A 21,286-nucleotide genomic window follows, 5' to 3' on the forward strand; every position below is an offset into this window, starting at 1 on the left:
TCATGCATCCAATAATTGTCCAGACATTTAACTCTTATCAGAAACCACAAATATCAATCTTATGGTGGCACTATACTAAAAAGTCACGTTATTAGGATTCATCCTCTGGGGGATTATGAATGTCTGTAAAAAATTTCATAGAGCAGGAAGAAACTGTTTTCAAAGTACATCAGCCATGACTCAAATATTGTAGCAATTTTATTTTATCAATAAATACATTGAGTAAAGAGACATGTGCAAAACTTCTGGATTCATGAAGGTCAATCAATTGTGTAATATTTCACAATATCTGTGCAATACAAAAAATTACAAATATTTTACATACTTTTAGCACCATTAGGCAACACTTTTGATACTAACATTTAATCATATGAAATCCCTATAAAATGAACATATTGCTAGTACTGCCAGTCCAACTGAGAATCAACATAATGGTCTGCAGCTCTATGCTGCTTTCAGCTCATTGTTTTGGTTTGTTGAGTATCAGCTCACACTGACACCCCTTAAATGAAACTGAAAGGCTAATCTCCACAACTTTAGACCAGTTGAAAGGTGCAGTGTGTGAGATTTAGTGGCATCTAGTGGAACGCACTTGGCAGAAATGGAATATAATCATCATAAGTATATTTTAATTATTGCGTAATCCCATGAAAATAAGAATTGTTGTGTTTTCGTTACCTTAGAATGAGCACTTTATATCTACATAGGGAGTGGGTCCACGGAGCCTGCCATGTTTCTACAGCAGCCCAGAACGGACAAACCAAACACTGGCTCTAGAGTGGGTCTTTCGTGTTTTTCGCAAATTTTGCAGCCACTGTTGGTTGTCCTACACGCTTGGAAGGGGAGGCATATTCATTTGGTTGCAATCTACAACCTCACCGCTAGATGGCATTAAATCTTACACCTCCAATGTCCTTTAATGTTCACTTCCTGCACAGCAGAGAGCTATAGTAAACATGCAGGTCATGAAGAAAATGGAAAATCTAGCTAGCCAAAGATGACCAAGATCATTTTTTTAAGAACTGGTGGACTAAACCAATAAATCAGGACCACAAAGCAACTGAATATTGAACTCACGTTCAACAGGTGGCAAAATAGAGGACTACAATGGCATACAGATGTTGATGCTGGGTGTTTCCTCTTGACTTTACTTGCTGCTCTTTAGTGGTCATAAATAGCTTGATCCTGCAACATACTGTTGACAGTACTTAAAGATTGATAAGATCAACAGCATTAAAAACCAGTTCCTCTCATTTCTACTTCTTTCTCCTCTTTGTTTTTCCGACGCTGAAAGCAGGAGAGAAATGCCCAGGTGACAGTAATGCCAACCAGTAAACAGACAATTCCCACAACCACTGGCACCCACACAGCAATGGGGGAGGAACAACTGGGCACGAAGATGGTTGGTGTAGGACTGGAGCTGGTGCTGGTGCTGGTGCTGGTGCTGGTAGTGTCTGAGGTAGGAGTATCGATTGTGGAGGTCATCACAGGTGGACTTGGAAGACTGTTGATCTTAGTGAAGATGAAGGGACTGGCCTATAGGAAAGATACAAATAGTTAAGTGAAGAAATGTAACAAACAAAGAATTTTTAAAATTATATTAAGTAATCTTGGAACACTTATGCCCAAATATACTGAATATTCAACCACAAAAGATCCAGCCAAAGAGATTATGGATTTAGTGAAACAAAGTAATGGAGAGATGCAAAGTATTCAATATTAGATAAATAAGAGATTAGGAAATAAATAATATGAACAAAATATAATATATAAAACATATAACTGTAAAATAGTGAAATTATCCAAGTAATGTTATTTCATATTTCTTTTGTTCACCCCAAAACACTTTTTCAGCTCATTTTTATTTCACTATAGTAGTTTTTATTCCAAAATGCCGTTTTTGCAAAGATTGTTTTATTTCATTATACCACGTTTAATCACAAAGTCTGTTAAAACTGTAAAACCTGCTGGGATTAGATAAAAATGATCTGCAATGAAGAAGAGCCAAGTTATATTTCATAGTATTGGACTTTTAAAAATGTACTGGATTATTTCACAATTTAATGGTTACATTATACTTTTTGTGTATTTAGTTATATGAATATTATTTCTTAATGCCTTTTTTATTTATTTTTATATTGGACACTTTGGGTCCCCATACAAGTAAGAAGGATTAACTGTAAAAAGTAAACACTAAATACAATAATCTAAAAATACATAGCATGAGTTGTGACTGGTGGGATTTCTCTCCAGACTCCAGTAGTCTTAACGCATACCTCAGAGGGACAGTGTATCTTGGAGCGGTCATATGTGAAGTTGTTGTAGGCCTGTTTCCTGCCTACAGGCTCCAGCTGTTAAAACAGAGAAATTATTTTAAACCACAAACCACTAAAAAAACTGCAGGGAAACACTAATCACTCTGCTTCGTTTGATCCATTACTGCTCAGTGCTCACCATGTTGTTCCAGAGGGCAATAGCCATCTCAGCATGAGCCCGCTCACTGATGTGAAAGCAGTCTACAGAGAAGAAACTCGTGTCTGCTTCACCCATCTGGTGAAAAGATTAGATTTTCAGCAAGGGTACATTTAATTATTTGTACATGTGTTTGATTCCACCTGTGTGTCTCTGTAACTTACGCCAATTTGAGGTATAAAAGAATTGTGTAAAAAGGGTTGAAGAACAACAGCAAAGTCTTCTTTTCCGTCATAGCGATCTCCAGAGATAAGATACTGGATTTCAGCCTAGAAAAAAAAAAAGGAATGAGGAGGGAACCCCTTTTTTTTTTTTTTTTTTTTGGAAAATATTGAATTGACTAGAAAAGCTATTTGCTTTTACCTGATACTCGTGATTGATCCGTTTTATCTCCTCAAACTCTGGGGAGTTTTCAGCTGGGTTGATAACACAGGGACAGCTTCCCCTGCGAAAAACAGATTCCTGTTAATTCCCCTTTTACTGAGATAAATAATGAGATGATCCCAAAATAATCGATGCAAATACTTCTCCATAACATAATCCTTGAAATTCTAAATACAAATCCTTGACTAGTCAAATGAAAATAAATGGTTTTAAATATTAAATGTAGTAAGGACTATAAGGAGTAATTGTCTATAAAAACAGCTGAACCAGTAGTAACTCTATTTTGCAACATGTCAACAGTTTATGTCCATTGCTACAGCCAAACGTTTTCTACATCAAGGGCCCCTGTAACAATGTTAGCATCTTCTATATGTCCACTAAAGCTGTTTTGTTGGCTTGAAAGGTGTACACATTATTAGGAAATGAAAAAAGGCTCTGAATATGGTGTTAATTGGAAAATAACAATTTTTAAAAGAGTGATGTGAATATATTTCAAAGAAATCCAGATAATAACAAAAATCTTCTGTAAACAAGCTAACCTAACCATAGCACTTGACCTCTTTAAGCATCTGGAAAACTTTTTCCCTGTCATTCTCACTCCCTCTTAAAGGAACAGTTTGACATTTTGGGAAATGTGCTTATCCACTTCTTTGCTGAAAACTAGATGAGAAGATCAATAGCACTCTCATTTCTGTATGCTAAATATGAAGCTATAGCTAGGAGGTGATTAGCTTAGGTTAGCATAAAGACTAAAAACAGGGGGAAACAGCTAGCCTAGCTCTGTCTAAAGGTATCAGCACCTCTAAAGCTCACTAATGAACACATTATATCTTTTTTGTTTGTTTTTTAGAGTCACAAAAAAGTATAAAAATGAGAGTTTAGCTTTTTTTAGTCTTTATGTTAAGCTATCATAATCTGTAGCTTAATATTTAGTGTACAGGCATGAGCTTATAAACGGATAATCACATTTCCCAAAGTGTCAAACTATTCCTCTACAAAATCTTCATATAATTTACATGCTTGATAAATAACTTATGTCTTGACTAGAATTTAATCTTATATTTAAGGGGAGATGATCAGAATACACCACTGGAATGACCAACCTTAATTACGTATATGATGTTGGATGGGAACATGATAAAACAGACAGAAAAACAGGTTAGAGAAATACAAAACAAACCTTTGTAGTAGTGAACAGCCCAGTGTGTTCTTCTTAACTGTTTTCAATGGGTCTATTTGCAAGATCTGCACCACATTGACCAACAGCCTTGGTACCTATAGACGCAGAAAAATAGAAAAGAAGGGGAAAAGGCAGAAAAATATGACCCACTTGTACTCATGCGGACAGCAAATGACATTAAGGTATAATTTTTAATACAGCTTACCTCGTTGTAAAGCATGTCCAAGCCTAGCATAAGATTGTGGCTGTAATTCTTGGGTGACAGATTATTCTGAGGAGATACATAAAGAATGATTTGTAGTGCAGTTCAATATCATAGACATATGCAGTTATTTATGTACAAAATATGCATTTTGAAGGATCACTTACTTGGTCCAAGCAATAATAGCAAAGATCATTTGCCCCTATGAATATCGTCACAAGCTTCCAGTCCTTCTCAAAATTCATCCCCTGTGTAGAATGGATGCAGATTAGGAGCATGAAAAATAGAAACATTATTAGAGTCAGGAATGTACAGAGTCTTATAAGTTACTTAATCTCACCTTGTTTTCTCTCATGGCCTTGATGAGATTTTGGACTTGTGCTGGGATCTCTCTGTGACAGACAGAGCAAATGCAGGCAGCAGTGTTAGAGAGATGAAAATGAGTCATTCATTTACTCAGGTGGAGGAACAAAAAGTATGTGCACATACGAAGTCTTAGCTCCAGATACAGCCATGTTGAAGCCCTTCTGGATTGACCCCAAACCTTTGGAGAAGCCCTTCAGAGAGGGGTTGAACTTCTTCAAGATGTCTGAGGAGATATAAAAAAGAATGGATCCAGTACCAAACGGAGAAACAGTGCACTGATGGTTTGTATCACTACAGTAGCTGGATAAAAAAAGTGAATGAGTAAACAATTCTACTCCTGCTTCATTACAGCTCTTTAGCTGGTCCACTGACAACCATAGAAGCCAGTGACTATAGTAGCTCCCAGATGTGGATGCCAGATGTGTGACTAAGAAACACTATTGATTAGAAACTGTCCCACATGAAAGGAATAGTCCAACAATTAGGGTAATGTGCTTATTTGCTTTCTTGCCAAGATTTTGATTCAGCAGCAATTAGCATAGCATTGTATAAAGACTAGAAACAGGGGAAAACAGCTAGCTTGAATCTGTCCATAGGTAACAAAAATCACCTACCAGTACCAATAAAGTTCACCTATTAACAAACACATTTATATCTGTGAGGTTCCCAGGCAACTACCAGAAATGACTGGATCTGGCCTGTTTCCAGTCTTTATATTAAGTTAAGCTAACTACTTGCTGACTGTAGCTTCATATTTACAGTGCAAACATGAGAGTGATATAAATATGCATGTGCAATTTTCAGCATGAAAGCAAACATACATATTTCCCAAAATGCTAAACTATTCCTTCAAGGTATTTCCAGTACTTCTCAATCTGATTGCTTATACTGAAAACAGCCTATAATAAGTGATACTACTAAAAAGAATCAACTTCTGCTGACTTGAAATGCACATTCCCAGCATTATGTCAGAGAAATTGTTATTTTCTGTCTTACTTGGTAGTGTTGTGACAGCCTCCAAAGTCTTATCTCCTCCAATGCTGCAAGAAAAAGCCAATAAACATCAGTATGTTTTGTAAAAATATAACAGTTCAGTAAACCTCATGAACACTGTGTGCATGTTATACCTCCATGATACTCCTTTATACTCTCTTTTGAGTTCAAACAGATCCTTTGCTTTAGCGCCAGTTCCTGCCTGTGAGCAGAGAACAAACAAGCCACATATGAAGACATGCAGCGAGCACCCTGAGACACTGACAAAAGCAATTTCTACATCAAAGAAAAAAACACCAGAACATGAAGGGGATCATCATCAGTAGGGAAAGCTATCGGGCTGATAACAAATTGATTGGTGTCATTGGATGTAGTTCAATGACACCAAATAGCTGATATCAACAGGTTCACAGTTGGTGCTAAATGTTTCATGTTCCCCCTCAACACTCACAATGCACACACATGTAAAAAAAAAAATATTTTACTGATTAATGCATTTTCAATATGTGTCCAGTTGTTTGGTACAGTAGGTCTCCTTCTTTGTAGTTTTTTTGAAAAGAATAAACTGTGCATCATCGTGTTGAGACACTAACCGTTGAAGAGTCTCCCAGTGCTGCCACCACCTTGATGTCTGCTGGTCTTAGCTTATGAACTGTAAACATGAGAGAACATTCAGAGACATAAAAGAGATTCATCCTAATGACATAAAGATACATATCATCCCTGTACAATTGCAGCCATTTTTTCCTTAGCTTAAAGCCACTATGTGTATAATTTGTATGTGATTATAGCATGTTAAATTATTCTGATGGTATAGTTTTCATTTGTAGTGTCACTACATTTCATTCTCAGTGTCACTGGCGTGCATAGTTCATAGTTGTTGCTCATAGTTGTTTGCTTGGTCTTTGTTACAGCTTATGACCTCTAGGTAAAAGAGCACATCCAGTTTGTGACCATATAATCACATATCAACTGTCTGCTGATAAATGCAGAGATGACCGTCTGTCTCACCTGAGGTTGGCACAGTGTCAGATGGAGCAAGGTCCACACAGGAGAAGTCACTTCCCCAGTTCTAAGCAGAAAGAAACAAAGAAAGGAATTGACAATGTGTAAGGTTAATCTCTTTCTTAATTATTTTCTCTGTCCATCTTCAGTTATTAATATTATTAGAGTGATCACCTTGGAGGAGGTATAATTATTGCAAAATTAAAAATAGGAGTCAGATTACAAAATGGGTTTTTGGCATATTTCTATCACTTGACCAAAACAGTAATATGTTTGTCTCTATGTGTGTTAGTCTTTAATAAATTGTCAAGGTGTCTAGTGTGTACCTCACCTCTCCCCCAGTGCATGCTGGAATAGCTTCCATATGAAGCATGTATAGAAAAACAGTGTAATAAATATATGAATATATGGATGAGCAAATAGAATAATTTGGATTAAATTTGTAATCTGTTGCCATATTTCTTGTCCACTGCTTTGGTGTTTCTGTACTTTACTTCCCAGGGGATAAGGATATCTTGTCAATCAAACAATGTGTAGTGTACTGTCTTTTTCATTTTCTAATGGTGACATTGTAAGTTTCACTCTCATCCAGATTTTTTGAATCACATATTTTTGTAGGAATTGTCCTTGTTGGATAAAGAGCTTCTCAGATGGATATTATATGCTTACTGTGTTAGGTTCAGGTGTTGGTGAGGGACCAGCATATGTATAATTGCTGTTGTGATAGGTCCGAATGTATGGTGAAGCCTGTGGACAAAGAGAAGAGCTGAGTTGCTTGAGCATGACATGATGGCAGTCAGTGACTAGCCTCACAATATAGGCTGACATTTACATTCAAAAAGCATGGGGAATTAATTAGTGTTTTGTTTCTTTAGAGGCAGGACAGTAGGAGAATTGAGAGCCATCAAACCATCAAACTAGTCACTAACATTCATAGCTGAATGACTTTCTTTTTACTTGCAATTTCCTACCTTGGTTGGACATTTCAGGCCCATGTCGTTAGTAAAATTTTGTTTGGAGGTCTTATGGCCCAGAGGTTCCAGCTGGGAAAACAGGAGTCAGAGTAACAGTACGGTCAGTACTTTTAAAATATACAGTATGTATGGAATCACAATGTTACAACAAACATGACAATTTTATCATAATTATCTAATTCTATGTTTATAGTCTGTATTGACAAGCATCTTTTATCTACTCCACAAATGTCCCTGTTGGACCAATATCTGTATCTGTACCCTAATTTACTGCTGTTTTGTGATTGTTGTGATTTATTAGTTTAGTTTTCCTGAAATCAATTAACAGCTAATTAAGCTAGCCACTATACTAGCTGTCTGAGGCTAATGTGTTGCTAATACAACATTCTAGCTTGGTCACAAAATACAACAACAACAAAATACAGATTCACTAAATGATGACCGCTCAGACTCACTTCTACCTACTACTGTAGCAGGGACAGGGAGAGCAACTCCCTTATGTGATGTAATATGATATGTTGATGAAAAAAAGCCTGTTTTAAGAGCGCTGCACAAAATGCTCACTTTTCTGTCTGAATTTCTGCCTTTATGTCTCATTCAACTAATAAAATCATACATTAACCTTTGACAGGATAATTTCCATGATACATAAACTGTAAATCCAGTTAGAAATTCAACCTGCAAGTCGCTCTTTAACTTATTTACTGTTATATGTCTTACTCCTGTGAGCTATGTATATGTATACTTGATTAATTACTAAATGTGGATCTTGCATTGGTAGTACTTTGTTTCTTCCTGGCATGAGGGACAGTTTACTAATTTGACAGCTTTTGTGAATGCAGTTTTCTTACTGGTCTCACTCTTATGGTGTCACATCTTTTTTTCTGATTTGTGATCATTATCTTTGGATTTGTTGTCAAATACTGTTTACACAGTTTCACAATTTCTTCCTTTGAAAACCTCAAGGGTCAACTCCTGGCTTCAACCTTTATTGGAAGTGTTTTCAGCTTCATAGCTGTGCACTTAAATACATACCGTAGTGAGGGCAGAACATGTTTTAGAGTGTGATAAGCCATTTTAATCTAATACTTCTATTCATATTTTCATGATGGGATAGTTATTCACTGACATTACATTAAGCTAAATGTATCCACAAAAATGTTATATGCATAAAATAATAGCTTCTTCTTCTGTTTGATTCCTACCATGTTGTTCCAAAGGGAGCGAGCCATCAGTGTCTGGGCCTTCTGGCTGAGATGGAAGCAGTCAGCACTGAAGAAGGAGCGATCCGGACGGCCATCCTGTGGGAAAGGTATTGTAAATATATAAACCTTGCTGAGTACTTACTATCAGGGCAGTAAAGTGTAAGACTTTATTCTATGGGAGTTTGGTCTATATGCTGCAGGCTGCAGAAAAAAGTAACTGCTGGAGTATTATTCTAAAAGAGAGATGAGGAAAAACTGTTTATCTAGGATGACCAAGTGGCAACCACAACAGTAAATGTATGAAAATAACGGGGAAATTCACTCAAATTTTCTCTAGAAATAAGATAGCAATCAGTTTTTCCATAAGAGCTTACAATCTCAAAGTTAACTGACCATTAAAGGAATTCTTCAACAAAATGCAGTCATTCACTTTCTTGCAGGAAGTTAGATTGTCTACCACTCTCATGTCTGTATACTAAATATGAAGCTACAGCCATCAACCTGCTTATCTCTGCTTAAGATTTCACACAGGGGGAAACAACAAGCCTGGCTGGCACATTAACCACCCATGAAACCCAAACTTGATGCTTTAACACATCAATTTTTGCACAGATTAAAATACTACATATACAGTAAAATGTTTATTATTGAAGTGTAGCTCCTGGTAGGCTAACTTTCTCCCCCTGTCTACAGAATTTATGCTAAGCTAGCTGTTGTTAGTAGCTTCAAATTTAGCGTACGGTTTAAGAGTGATATCAGTCAGCAAGAAACTGTATTTCCATAAATTTCAAACCATTCATTTAATGATAATGACTTGTGTCTAAATCTTCCAAAATTGTTCAGGGAATTGCTGAAACTATAGACAATAGGGTGTAATTTATTTTAAACATAAAGTGAGACACCAGACAGCAATGTTTTTTTTGTACTGTTGATTCAATGACTTCGGACTGGAGTCAAACAACATTAATATTAACCTCCAATTACTTTACATGGTCTATGCTAACACTCTGGGAACCTCTAAATACTGAAAGAGAAACACTGTGATGATTCTCCTGCTCATCCTGTGGTTAAATATTTGATAAAGTGACTGATGGACCAAAGTCAATGTATTCCACATATGAAAGAGTTAGCAGTGTTACTGACCGGCAGCTTGGGGACAATGACTTCTCTGAAGAAAGGCTGGACGACCACAGTGAAGTCTGGTTTGTCATACCGACCTGACTCCACAAGCTCACTCAGTGAACGCTGTAAGAAAGACGAAAAGTTGATGTTGCATGAGGATGACCAAGCAGGTTACATTAAGGATCACAGTTTGGCTTCCTGATCTTTCATACCTGATAGCCTCTATTGAGTTCCTCCACCTTTTGAAGAGCTTTAGAGCTGGGCTTTGGCAAGATGACGCAAGGACACAGAATACTGAGAGAGGAGAATAAGACATTGTTATACCACCATTTATGATTATTTATTAGATGATCAGAGAAAGATAGATTTGTGATGGCAGCACATGAGCTGGATTCAAACCTCACATGAATGTTGCTGCGTAGAGATTAAACTTTTCAAAATGTTCAAGATCTCAGAGCATTTTAACATGCACAGTGTAAAAGGCTGAAACGATACTCACTTAACCAGCCAGGTTGGGCATCTAAGTGAAGGATCCACGTGCATATCTCTTAATGGGATAATGTGAAGTGGTTCTACTAAGTTCACCAGAGCACGAGGTACCTGACAGAGATGAGTTCAGTTAATGTTTACATACAATTTAGCAGAGTAACATATGTCTGAAAATGTAGCAGAATGTCTGTTGAATTTACCTTTCTGTGTAGATAATCCAGGCTTTCACGAACATAGCGAATATAATTCTCTACAGAGTAGAATAGCTGTGAGAGAAGGGAAATGTTGTCAGGTTATGTCTTTCAGGTGTTGCTTTTGGCCCTTCCAGGAATGGTTTATGAATTATTACTTGACATTTAATACTCACAGAATTGTAGCAGTGGTCACACATGTCATTTCCACCAATAAAAAGAGTGATCACTTTCCAGTCTGATTTAAAATTGATTCTCTGTAAGACAGAAGACAGAAGAATGAGAATCAGTAGTGTGTAGTAATGTTTGATAAAGACATCGGGATATGATGCATTGTGCCACTGAGACACTCCTTTTATATTGTATGCTTTTTCTTACTGGCATTATTGTGTAAGATAAGAATTAGTAGATTGTTCTTGTTTGAAGTATGAATAAAATTATAGGCATGTACTGTATGGAAATTTTGACTTCTAAAAAGGGTAATGTCTTTGCTTTTGTCATATCTTAGGGAGACAAAATATATGCGAATGCAAGATTTTTATAGTGAATTTGGGAATTTTAAAGATAATTTAAGAATAAACATTTATGAACTTACAGAGTCATTCTTCATCTTTTCCACCAAGATTCGCACCTGTGATGGCATGTCCCTTAAAACACAAATGAACCAAGATATTATGATGTAATACAAAAAGATATATCTATCCAAACTTTCTTTCAGTTTTTAGCTTTTATAGTAACTGACACTCGAAGAGCAGTTTCATCACAGTCTTCAGTCTTGATAAACAACTTAAACAATTAATTTTAAATCGACAAAATAATCTGGATTCAAGGTCCAGAAATAGCTAGTAAGTAGACTGTAAGTCAAGATTTAATTAATCAAACTACTATTTCCAAGGTCAAGAATTAACTTTCACTCAATTTATTTCATATTCCCATTAGATTGTAGCTTGTATCTTTTTAAAATGATTTAATCCTTTCAGTAAGATGTATTTATTTGTACAAGTAAATGCATTTTCTAGGTGACATGCACTCAAAAACTACTCAACTCTCAGTAACTTGTAAATCAAATGGATTGGATTGCCAACAGGACAGTCTGTGTTTGTGTGCTTAAATCTGCTGAATTATTACAACATAAAGCAGTTGTTCTGTAATTACAACAAGTCAGATTCAGCTGAAAAGGCCTCTGGTAGGACTCACTCGCTTTTCGCTCCTGCTACAGCCTGGTTGAGGAAAGCCTTAGGATTGCTTTGTTTACCCATGCCAACAGAGTAGCCCGTCAGGTTTTGGTTGAAATGCTTTAAGATGTCTACAATGACAAAGAAATAAGAATAAAAGACTTCAGTCTGGACAGCGGTTATGCCCATCATAGAGCAACAAAAACTTACTTCAACATGTTATTTTAATCATAAATCATCAAAAAGACTCACTGGGCAGAGTAGTTACAGTTGTGAGGTTTCCATCTCCGCCAATACTAGAGTTAAAATAACCATGAAGTTAATTTCTAACCAAAGGAAATTATGACATTGATGACATATGACATTAATACCAACACTGTTAAAGAGGTTCAACACAAGCATTATGCTGCAATATTGTGTGATGGTTATGTTGAAAAGGTTTGACTGACCTCCAGGATAAACCTCTGTACTGATTCAGGACGTCCAGTATGTTGATTGGGCTGGATCCAATCCCGTTCCCTGCCTGACAGTTAGAAAAGGAAAAGATGTTTCATTAACAGGATAAAATTAGACAGCAGTTCTCAATCTTTTTCTCCAATTACCTTCCTCAGGAAGAATATACCAGTATACCAGCCTCTTCCTTCAGTATTGATATAAAAAAAAATGATCATACTCTGCTGTAATTTGTTAAGACTTTTCACTTCTGTTATATAACTGCATGGTCGAAATTCCCACTTAGATCTTTGGACTGTTCACAGTGGAGGCAGAGACTCTAGTCAATTGTTATGTAATTAAGGCTTTTCATTATTGATAATCTACTCATTATTTGTTTAGTTAATCAGTAACTGTTTTGATAGACCCAACAAAAAGTAATAACTACAACTTATATCTAGCAGTATTGTTGGGTTGACTGTCAGGTTATTCAGGTAATTATAATGTAGCATGGAATCTGTTTTATTACTGATCCATCTGTTGTATCTTTGCAATACTACAACTACAGCATATATGTATCTAACTTTAAATTATTACATAACAGACCTCCACCTCCTCTTGTTGGTATAAATATATCCAGTGTACAGTTTTAATATTCAAGGACAGTCCTGCACCTTACCCTACAGCAGTTAACATTATCCACTCATTTAAATTACTAATTAATAGTATTTTAGTTGGCACTATCACTGTACAGTGTATATTTAGTATATATTATTACATATTATTATGGTCTTACTTTTAGGATCTATTAACATTGTATTTGTTGTTTTAAATTATATGTCTCTTTGTTTTATGTTATTACTTTTCTCATTGTTTTTCTATCTATCAATTTATCTAAAATAATGACAAAATAACAGACTTCCAGATTCAAGTTCACCTACTGTCAAAGAGTCTCCCACAGCAGCCACAACTTTGATATCTCCAGGCCTGAGTTCATGCACTGGGAAAATACAGAGTCCAGTCAGGATCAAAAAGGGCCTGTTAACTTCATTAATTAGACAGCATGGGAGTTTAAGAGAGACTGTATAGTAATATAATGCTCATACTACATGTAAATAGAGTAATATAGCAATAATACTTGCTAAAATACTGTAAAGATGGATTAAAGAAAAGTTCTATTTGCATTAGCAAGGTGGCAAACAGGAGCTTCTAAACAAATATACAACATATTGGGCTGAAAATCAAAAATCACACTTTTAAATATACAGATGGGGGACAAATTAAAGGAAAAGTTGGATTTTCTACTGTATCAGATAAATTGTTTTGTATGCTTTTTTTGTATTTGTATGTGCTTATATGTGAAGGTGTGTCACATACATTAATATTTGGAGTCAAAGAGAAAATTTGCTGGAATTGCAAGATAAAGTGTCATATAGAAATAGACATGAATATAATCTGCCTGGCCAATTGAATATTAAAGTCACTTTGGTGCCTAATAAAAATGTATTATTATTATAAATTTAAGTGTAGACTGTCTTACCTGAGGTAGGTATGGAGGCTGAGGGGTTGAGGTCATTGCAGGGCATCTCTGTGCCTGTAAACTGAGCGGACACACAGAGCACATCCACAGTCAGAACTAAACAGGAGGCAAACAACGCTGCCAGAGCCTCCATTTGGCTCAATACCAGGCGATACTCACTGGCTGAAGCAGAGGAGAGGCATCACTGTGATGATATGAAGGAGAGTTCCCCTCCGTCCTCAGGAAGGGTCGGTCCTTGGGGAGGGAGGAAGATAGCCAGGGGGAGAGGAAAGAAGAAAGAGGTGGGAAGAGAAAGAAGAAAGCAATAATTCACTATTTTATATACCAGATATGTCAGTATGGTGCTATTTTTAACTTTTATCATGCCTGTTTAACTGCATGTTTGTGAGTTATTAACATAGTTACTCACCTCAGTTGGACATGGCAATGCGATCATCTTTCCATTGTCCTCTGTGTTATGCTGGTCATTAGTGGGCTGCAGCTGTAAGACAAACAAATCATTGTCTTCATGTTTGCATCAGAGCGAACAATGACTCTGTATATGTGTGTCTACATGACAGAGAAATAGAGATTGCTAAGGCTGTGTTAGGCCTCACCAGGTTTGTCCACATCTGCACCACCAGTTTGTCAGTTTGCTGTGATGCTTGTGACTCAGAGAGAGGCTTCCCACTCTGAAAATGTAGAAAATAGGAAATTAATAGAAAAAAATAAGAAAACAGAAAAATAGGTAACAAAATGTGGGAAACTCATTCAACAGTGAAATTAACTAAAACAAAACCTTGAAGGTATTCCTGAACCAAATTATCTACTCAAGACTTCCAAAATCTTGAGCCAGAATGGTCTGACTAAGGCAAATTTCCATTATTTGATTTGTGAACAATTCATGTGAACAATTCATGTTTCTAAAACACTTGTTTCCACTGTGGCAGTGACAGAAAATTAAAGATATACATCATATCATATGTCATGTTAAGTTAATTGTCCTTGCCTCAGCATCAATATTACTAATATAGTAGTACCAAGATTTACCAGGGATGCAAAATAGTACAAGTGAAAGGAACTGTAAGATTGAAGGTTAAAGGCATTCAGCTGACACTTTCCCTTAAAGGAATGGTTCAGGTCTATCTTTAAACAACACTCATATGTGCCCATATGTTCGTTGAAAAAGTTTTTGGTCGTTCTAATTGTTCCTCCTGTTCATACTGGGACTGAAGAGATCCCTTCCTAACATGATTCCAGTCTAAGAGATGGAGGACAAAATCTACAGTCCTTGTTTCATGCAAATATGCAAAAAGCCTCATATTAGCCTTGGCAAGTTCAACCAAAGCTAATATGAAGCTTTAGCAGTCTGACTGAATCACATCAAATGAGGATCTTCCAAAGTTCTGTGTTTTTAGTTCAACATTCTCTCTTTGTTTTTCTATTCCTGTTACTATAATAGAGGCAATTTCATATTACAAACTCTGTAATTTTGGAAGATATCCACTTGATCTGACTAATTCAGATCACTGAAGCGTCATATTAACTTCAGCTGAAGTTTAGAATGTATTTTACACAAAATGACTGTGGATTTTGTCCCGCATTGAACATTGAAATTGATTTAGGAAAGGATCTCTTCATGGCCAGTATGAGGATGAGGAGCCATTTTTCATGTCTTTCAGTACATACGGGCGTATAAGTATTGTTTCAAGACAGACTCAGCTGAATGCCTGGGACTCACAGTGACAGTTGAGAGGTCTGTGATGAAAGGTGAGTCCTGCAGGATGACGGTGAAGTCATCTCTGTCAGCGTACCAGTGCTTCTTCACCAAGAGCTCATCCAAGGACTCCTGTCCAATGTAAAGACATTTGAAGGAAAAATTAACAATAAAAAACCCAGTCATTCAGCAGTTTGTGATTAGTGATTCTCAACTAAAGGACTAAATGTAGCTAAGTATAAGTAAATAATGAAGATGCAGTGAAGACGAGGACAAACCTGCAGAGCTTGAATCAGCATGGCCCTCAGAAGTCTGACTTCTCCTGCACTGTTGGTTTCCATACATGGACACATCCTGCCAGTAAAACAAATGCACTCATTAAAACTTAAAATGTGGAGACAAATTCCTGTTTTGTCCTTTAATAGAAAGTGATTTTTTTTTAAAAAAAGGCTCAAAAAAAGATTTGAAAGAGAGTATGTGAAAGAGGTGAACAACAGAAAATTACTGCTATTTTACAGCCTTATATTACATTTAAAATGTCAGCAGCTAAAAGTCTTTATGTAAAACATGTACTTTTAATTATTTTATTTAAACATGTCATAATCCAGTTAACACTTCTAGTATGAAGAGTGACTTTATTGTGAGACCAGCAGATTTCAGCTTGTGGCCTTCATTGGGATCATCATACAACACATTTTAACACAAAGAATATTTAAATAAGAAACCAAAAAGTTTAAAATTAAAGAAAATATATAAAAGACAACCAATCATACACACACAGTACATATCAATCGATGGGATTTTCCCTTCTCCATGCACTATATAAGTAGATTAATTTGAGCCATAAATGCTTACAAATAATTTAACTGACAAACTTTTATATATTAAGCCAGTGATGAGGACGTTGTACACGTGAACTCACTTGTTTGAGAAACTGTCATGCTCTCCGTTCCATAATGCAACACTGACAATGGTCTGCTTCAGCTGCAACACCAGTCAAGAGAAATACAATTGAAAATGTGTAATTATAGTAATACAGTATAATATATAAGTAATACAGTAATGGTGAATGAAAAATACTGTATGTGAAATATGCTGTACCTGAGAGTGCAGCAACTGCAGAGCAGCATCCACATCTTCAACTACGGATCTGATAACAGACTGAACCTGTGCACACAAACACAACAGTTTTAGGTCACAAGAGCTTTTTTGAATTTCTACAATGTCAACTGAGTAGGATCTGCTTGATGTTCTTACCAATGACACAAAACAGATTGTTAGGAGGTATTAATTAGGGTGCCAACAGAATTTGTAAAAGCAATAATGCATTTTCTAAGGTTTGGTCATCAGGTAATAATTTGTACATGGGGGAGACAATAGCAGCAATCAGGAAGCAGTCAGTTATAAGGAAGTATTGTTTCATTAACTATCTCCCTGCTTCAGCACATTTGTTTTAGCTCTTATGGTTCTTATATAAGCTGTGGGATGTTCTGTAAATCAGATTACTGCCTAAATAATGTAGAGAATGTGTTATAGGAGACACAACGTTTCTATAGAACACTTCTTAACAAGTTCAAGGAAAGGTCAGAGTGGGTAAACCTGACATTGATAAGAATAAATCCATTCTGTAACTTAACTATTTGAAGCAACAAAGAAACACAGAAGAATAAGTTATTTGTCATAATTTTGTAACATCAATATAAACAGTTTACCTGCTGCTGCTCACAGGCGCAGAGCTGATCCACCTGAACGAAGAGAAGCACCAACTTCCAAGAATCCTGTAAAAAAAAAAATATCATCTACTTTTAACAGTTTACTATTTTGAGCATTCACTCCCAAACTAGTTATAAACATTGTTTTTTTTTACTATGGAATAAATGTAATTCTAAAAAACTGTTTTAGATGAGTTAAAGCACAAATGTAGACGTAGAAATGACTAAAGCTAAAATTAACAATATGCCTGAAGGGAATCTGGCCTCTAGAGCACCTACCTGACTGTTCTGGAGATGGAGGGACACTTCCTTTGCCTGCTCCACTAGTGTGCTACAAACAGAAAGAAGAAGAAGAAACATGGAAGCAAAAACTTAAAATCACTGGAAGCAGCCCAAGTTATTGAATGCATATTTCTCAAAACATTCTTACTGTACCTGTGTTGAACAAACGGAGCAGCATACACATTTGTTTCATCTGAGAGAGGACTGATCAGAGCGGGATTGAACAAGTTCATCAGCTCTGACAGAGAGAAATGAGGACAATCTTAAAACCAAAACCAAGACTTGATTTTACCAAGTAGCTTTTTAATTGTATTGACAAAGTCTAATCATGGAAAATAGTATCGTTTTAGGCTTTGTTACAAGTCAAAATACCTGTCAGTCATCAAAGCTTTCAGCTGCTGGCAACATCTACACACTTTTAACACCCTTACACATATGATAATCCATTATAAGATGCCACGAAGTTAGTAATGGCACTCATTTAAAATTAAAATACAGCAAATATCTTCATTCTAATTGAGCATAGTTTTAGGGGAAACATTACAGTGTTTAAACAGAACTGCAAATTTAGCATTTTTAATAATAAGGAATTAAATGCACATCTATCAACATCCGTGACCTGACAGCTTTGATTCAGCGTTTTATATGTGTGATTTACCGTCTGCACTTTTTATTTAATGAATGGCCTTTGAAAAAGATTAACAGACAACAGGCCTGGTGCGAGACGAGTGTATTGGGGTTCACTATTTCAAATTATCATGGCTAGATGAGATATCAGTGCAGTAAAGATAGTGCACAGTAGTGTAATAGAAGTTCATATCAACCTCTTTAGATGAATTATACTGTGTGTGGAAACTGAAAGCCAATTCTAGGGAAAGTAAAATTTGGAACGAGCGTTTTGGTTGCAAAGATTCTGTAGCTTTCCATTCAAGTCCCATTGTAATGCAGCAAAAGACAACATCCCAAGAGTCCAGTAGTTACATTTAAAAAGATTTAGGGAAATCAGTTTAGAAATAATTAGAAATAATTTAGGCTGTGTAAACACTGCAAAATTACCTTGAAGTCTTGATACTACAGTGGACAGCTCAGTGCTGCAGGAAAAAATAAAAACAGCATTTTATAAATTTCAGACTTTGTGATGTAAATATAACGGCATGGTTGAAGCTGACTGCTGACCAAAGCTCACCTGTGCATGTGAAGTCCGATAGAGGAAAACACAGCCACATCTGCAGGCTTAATGCTGTTAACTTGAGAGGAAAAGATATAATTTAAATTGAATGTCAACACTGAGAGACAGGAGACTTTATTGGAAATCAGAAATAAAATGTTGGAGATGCTATGAAGAGGGCTGATAATGTGAAGGGAAGCATGATATTTATTGTGTGAATCGATGTATATGAATCAATCAATTAGTTCCTATAATTAAGTAAAAGTAGCAATACTACATCATAAAAGTAGCTGTCACATAAACATAGTTCAGTAAAAACTATAATATTTCTCTATGAATTACAGTGGTATGAAATAGAAATATTCAAGTACAAGAAACTCAAGTTTGTACTTAAGTAAATGCACTAAGTTGCATCACTGATATACTGGAAATATTCCCCTGACATTGCAGCCTTAAATTCCATATAACAAGGTTTTGTATGATTTTCACATTTCTCTCATTGTCTTTGTGTATCTTTAGTGGTTAATATTTGACTTACCGTTGGAAGGGGGCAGCTCAGAGCGGGACATCTGAGCGCAAGGCAGTCCAGTTACTGAAAGCAAGATGGGAAAATAAAGGTTACTGCAAGATATTAGTATGCAGAAGTAATGGATCGAATATTAAGATCGCTCTTAACAACTGATCATCTATGCAGAATATTTAAATTCACACTTTTTTACAAAAAATGTATTCAATTTTAAGTTTCTGGAGCAGCAAAGGAATAAAGATCTATACTGTACATCCAATAATGGCATCTGTCAAATCTAAAAAGGATTCCAGAAAATCCCTAAACATGAAACTAAATGTTATTTTTCATTTTTAAGAGTTTTTAGTACAAAATAGATTAAGGTGTAAGCTTAAAACATTTTTCTCAATGTATTTTAATGCTGTTGATGACTATCAAATTTTCAGATCCAGCTCCATCCTTCCACAATTTTAACTTACAAGATGATGTATTATTATTCTCTTGAGCAGTTAAAACAGTGATTATCATATGTCAGATTTCTTTTTTTTTTTTTTTTAAATTGCAGCATTGAGCATTAAAGTTAGGAAACAGTGTAAACCTGTCATCCATGTACACCCCAGGAGTGTGATCAGAGCCAGCTGTGGAAGCATCCTTTTTCTGATTGTCTCAGATTTTGTCCTCATGGATCTTCTCTGGAGCCGTCCGTCCTCTCTGCTCTTTACTGTTTGGCAGTCAGTCTTTTTTCTCACTATCAGTTATATCTGGCCACTTTACATATCATAAATATGTACGGGAGGGGGTGGGACTAATTTTGTTCAAAGGACACGGTCAAAGGGTTTTATAATGAATCAATGACACTGATAAGATCCAAATTAAATTTTATTGTAGTGATGAGAGAGAGTGAGTGTGCCAGGGTTATATGGACTGTCTGTGAGGTTTTGCGCAATTTGCTTTCATTTTATAAACCTATTGGTCAATTGGCACCAATACATAAAAACAAGAATAAACATCCGAATTCAATACTACTGAAATATGACTTTTTTTTTTTTTTTAACCAAACATTTATGTTTGTGAGCTGAAAAAATCTGCAGTTTGACTCTACACTACTACACTGAACTGTGAGGAAAACCTTAATCAAGACACAAGTCATGCAAAAGGAGGTCATTTCAAGGTTCTAGTATTTCTCTGTTAAAAGAGCAATATAATACACCACTTTGTCGGCTGACTGTCTGACCCTTATTAGCACACATAGTCGTTGCTATCTCCTTTTTATCTTTACAATTTATGGCTACAATGAGGAAAAACAACAATTTTCCCCCCAACCTTGCTGCTTGTGGCCTGATGAGTTGATCATAAATCTGGAATAAATGGATTTACAAATACTTAGATGCTTTGAGGTTCCTTACACTATTCTCACTGAGATCAGCCTGAAGATCCAAATATATAAGATGTAAAAAAGCATTTGGGGTAATGTTAAGAATAAGATAGAGTAAATGAGTACAGTATATGTCAGTATAGGGTACTGAATGAGTTGCTTGTCTGACGTAACAACTCTGTTCTGAGCTTTCTGGAGGGTTTTTTTGGCCTAATTTAATGAAACATGTACTTACTATTTTGGAAATGACCTGAAAAACTGAAAAAAACCCACCTTATTTTGTCTTTTAAATCTTGCTGTGCATGAAGATAATGTGCTTACTAATATCTTTATAGAGTCAGAAATATGTTATCTTTTACATAACAGTGATGCTACAGTGTTATAAACCTTGACTATCGCTTATCTCTCTTCTGATTAGCGAGGTGAGAGATAGCCATGAGGAAGGGCAAATAAGTTAAGAAAACAACTAGCCAGATTTTTTATTACTACTGTCCTTATGTCATAAAATATATACTGCCTCCAATCCTGCCAGCATGAGTGTTACTGTATTAAATCACTTAAAAGGTTGCACACAAACCCACAGAAGCAAATACTGTACGCATTTTAAAGGACTCATTTAAAGCCGAGGTTTGGTCTGTAATGAACAAATATGTAAATATGTAAAGTCATGACTTCTCCATCGTTTCTTTGTTGCTCACGGCAGATCTTGAATTCTGCAGAACTGTGAACGCTGTCACCTCCAATCGTAATTACCATAATCCAGATATGAGGTCGTACTGTCTTTACAGTCTTTTATCTTCCCCCAAGGACATTAACTC

General features: G+C 36.0%; 1 protein-coding gene across 1 annotated transcript; it reads right to left on the bottom strand.

Moving 5' to 3' along the window:
- Positions 1-706: 706 nt before the first annotated feature.
- On the bottom strand, positions 707-19,994 carry LOC122999954 (phospholipase B1, membrane-associated-like). Its single transcript, XM_044377330.1, has 42 exons — positions 19,692-19,994; positions 19,127-19,180; positions 18,607-18,667; positions 18,477-18,511; positions 17,574-17,658; positions 17,418-17,469; positions 17,139-17,204; positions 16,528-16,593; positions 16,349-16,410; positions 15,705-15,780; positions 15,451-15,558; positions 14,327-14,401; positions 14,140-14,211; positions 13,890-13,964; positions 13,731-13,791; positions 13,132-13,190; positions 12,208-12,281; positions 12,011-12,054; positions 11,781-11,889; positions 11,179-11,230; positions 10,760-10,840; positions 10,593-10,658; positions 10,403-10,503; positions 10,116-10,197; positions 9,925-10,026; positions 8,782-8,877; positions 7,574-7,645; positions 7,272-7,349; positions 6,609-6,669; positions 6,191-6,249; positions 5,732-5,799; positions 5,601-5,644; positions 4,728-4,827; positions 4,579-4,630; positions 4,406-4,486; positions 4,242-4,307; positions 4,037-4,131; positions 2,836-2,917; positions 2,637-2,741; positions 2,455-2,550; positions 2,277-2,351; positions 707-1,536 (listed from the first exon to the last, which is right to left on the bottom strand). The coding sequence occupies exons 1-42, from the start codon at positions 19,774-19,776 to the stop codon at positions 1,234-1,236; spliced, it is 3,336 nt and encodes a 1,111-aa protein (XP_044233265.1). The 5' UTR covers positions 19,777-19,994; the 3' UTR covers positions 707-1,233.
- Between the last annotated feature and the right edge of the window lie 1,292 nt (positions 19,995-21,286).

This window comes from Thunnus albacares, chromosome 16 (genome assembly GCF_914725855.1).
Source record: "Thunnus albacares chromosome 16, fThuAlb1.1, whole genome shotgun sequence".
Classification (NCBI taxonomy): Eukaryota; Metazoa; Chordata; class Actinopteri; order Scombriformes; family Scombridae; genus Thunnus; species Thunnus albacares.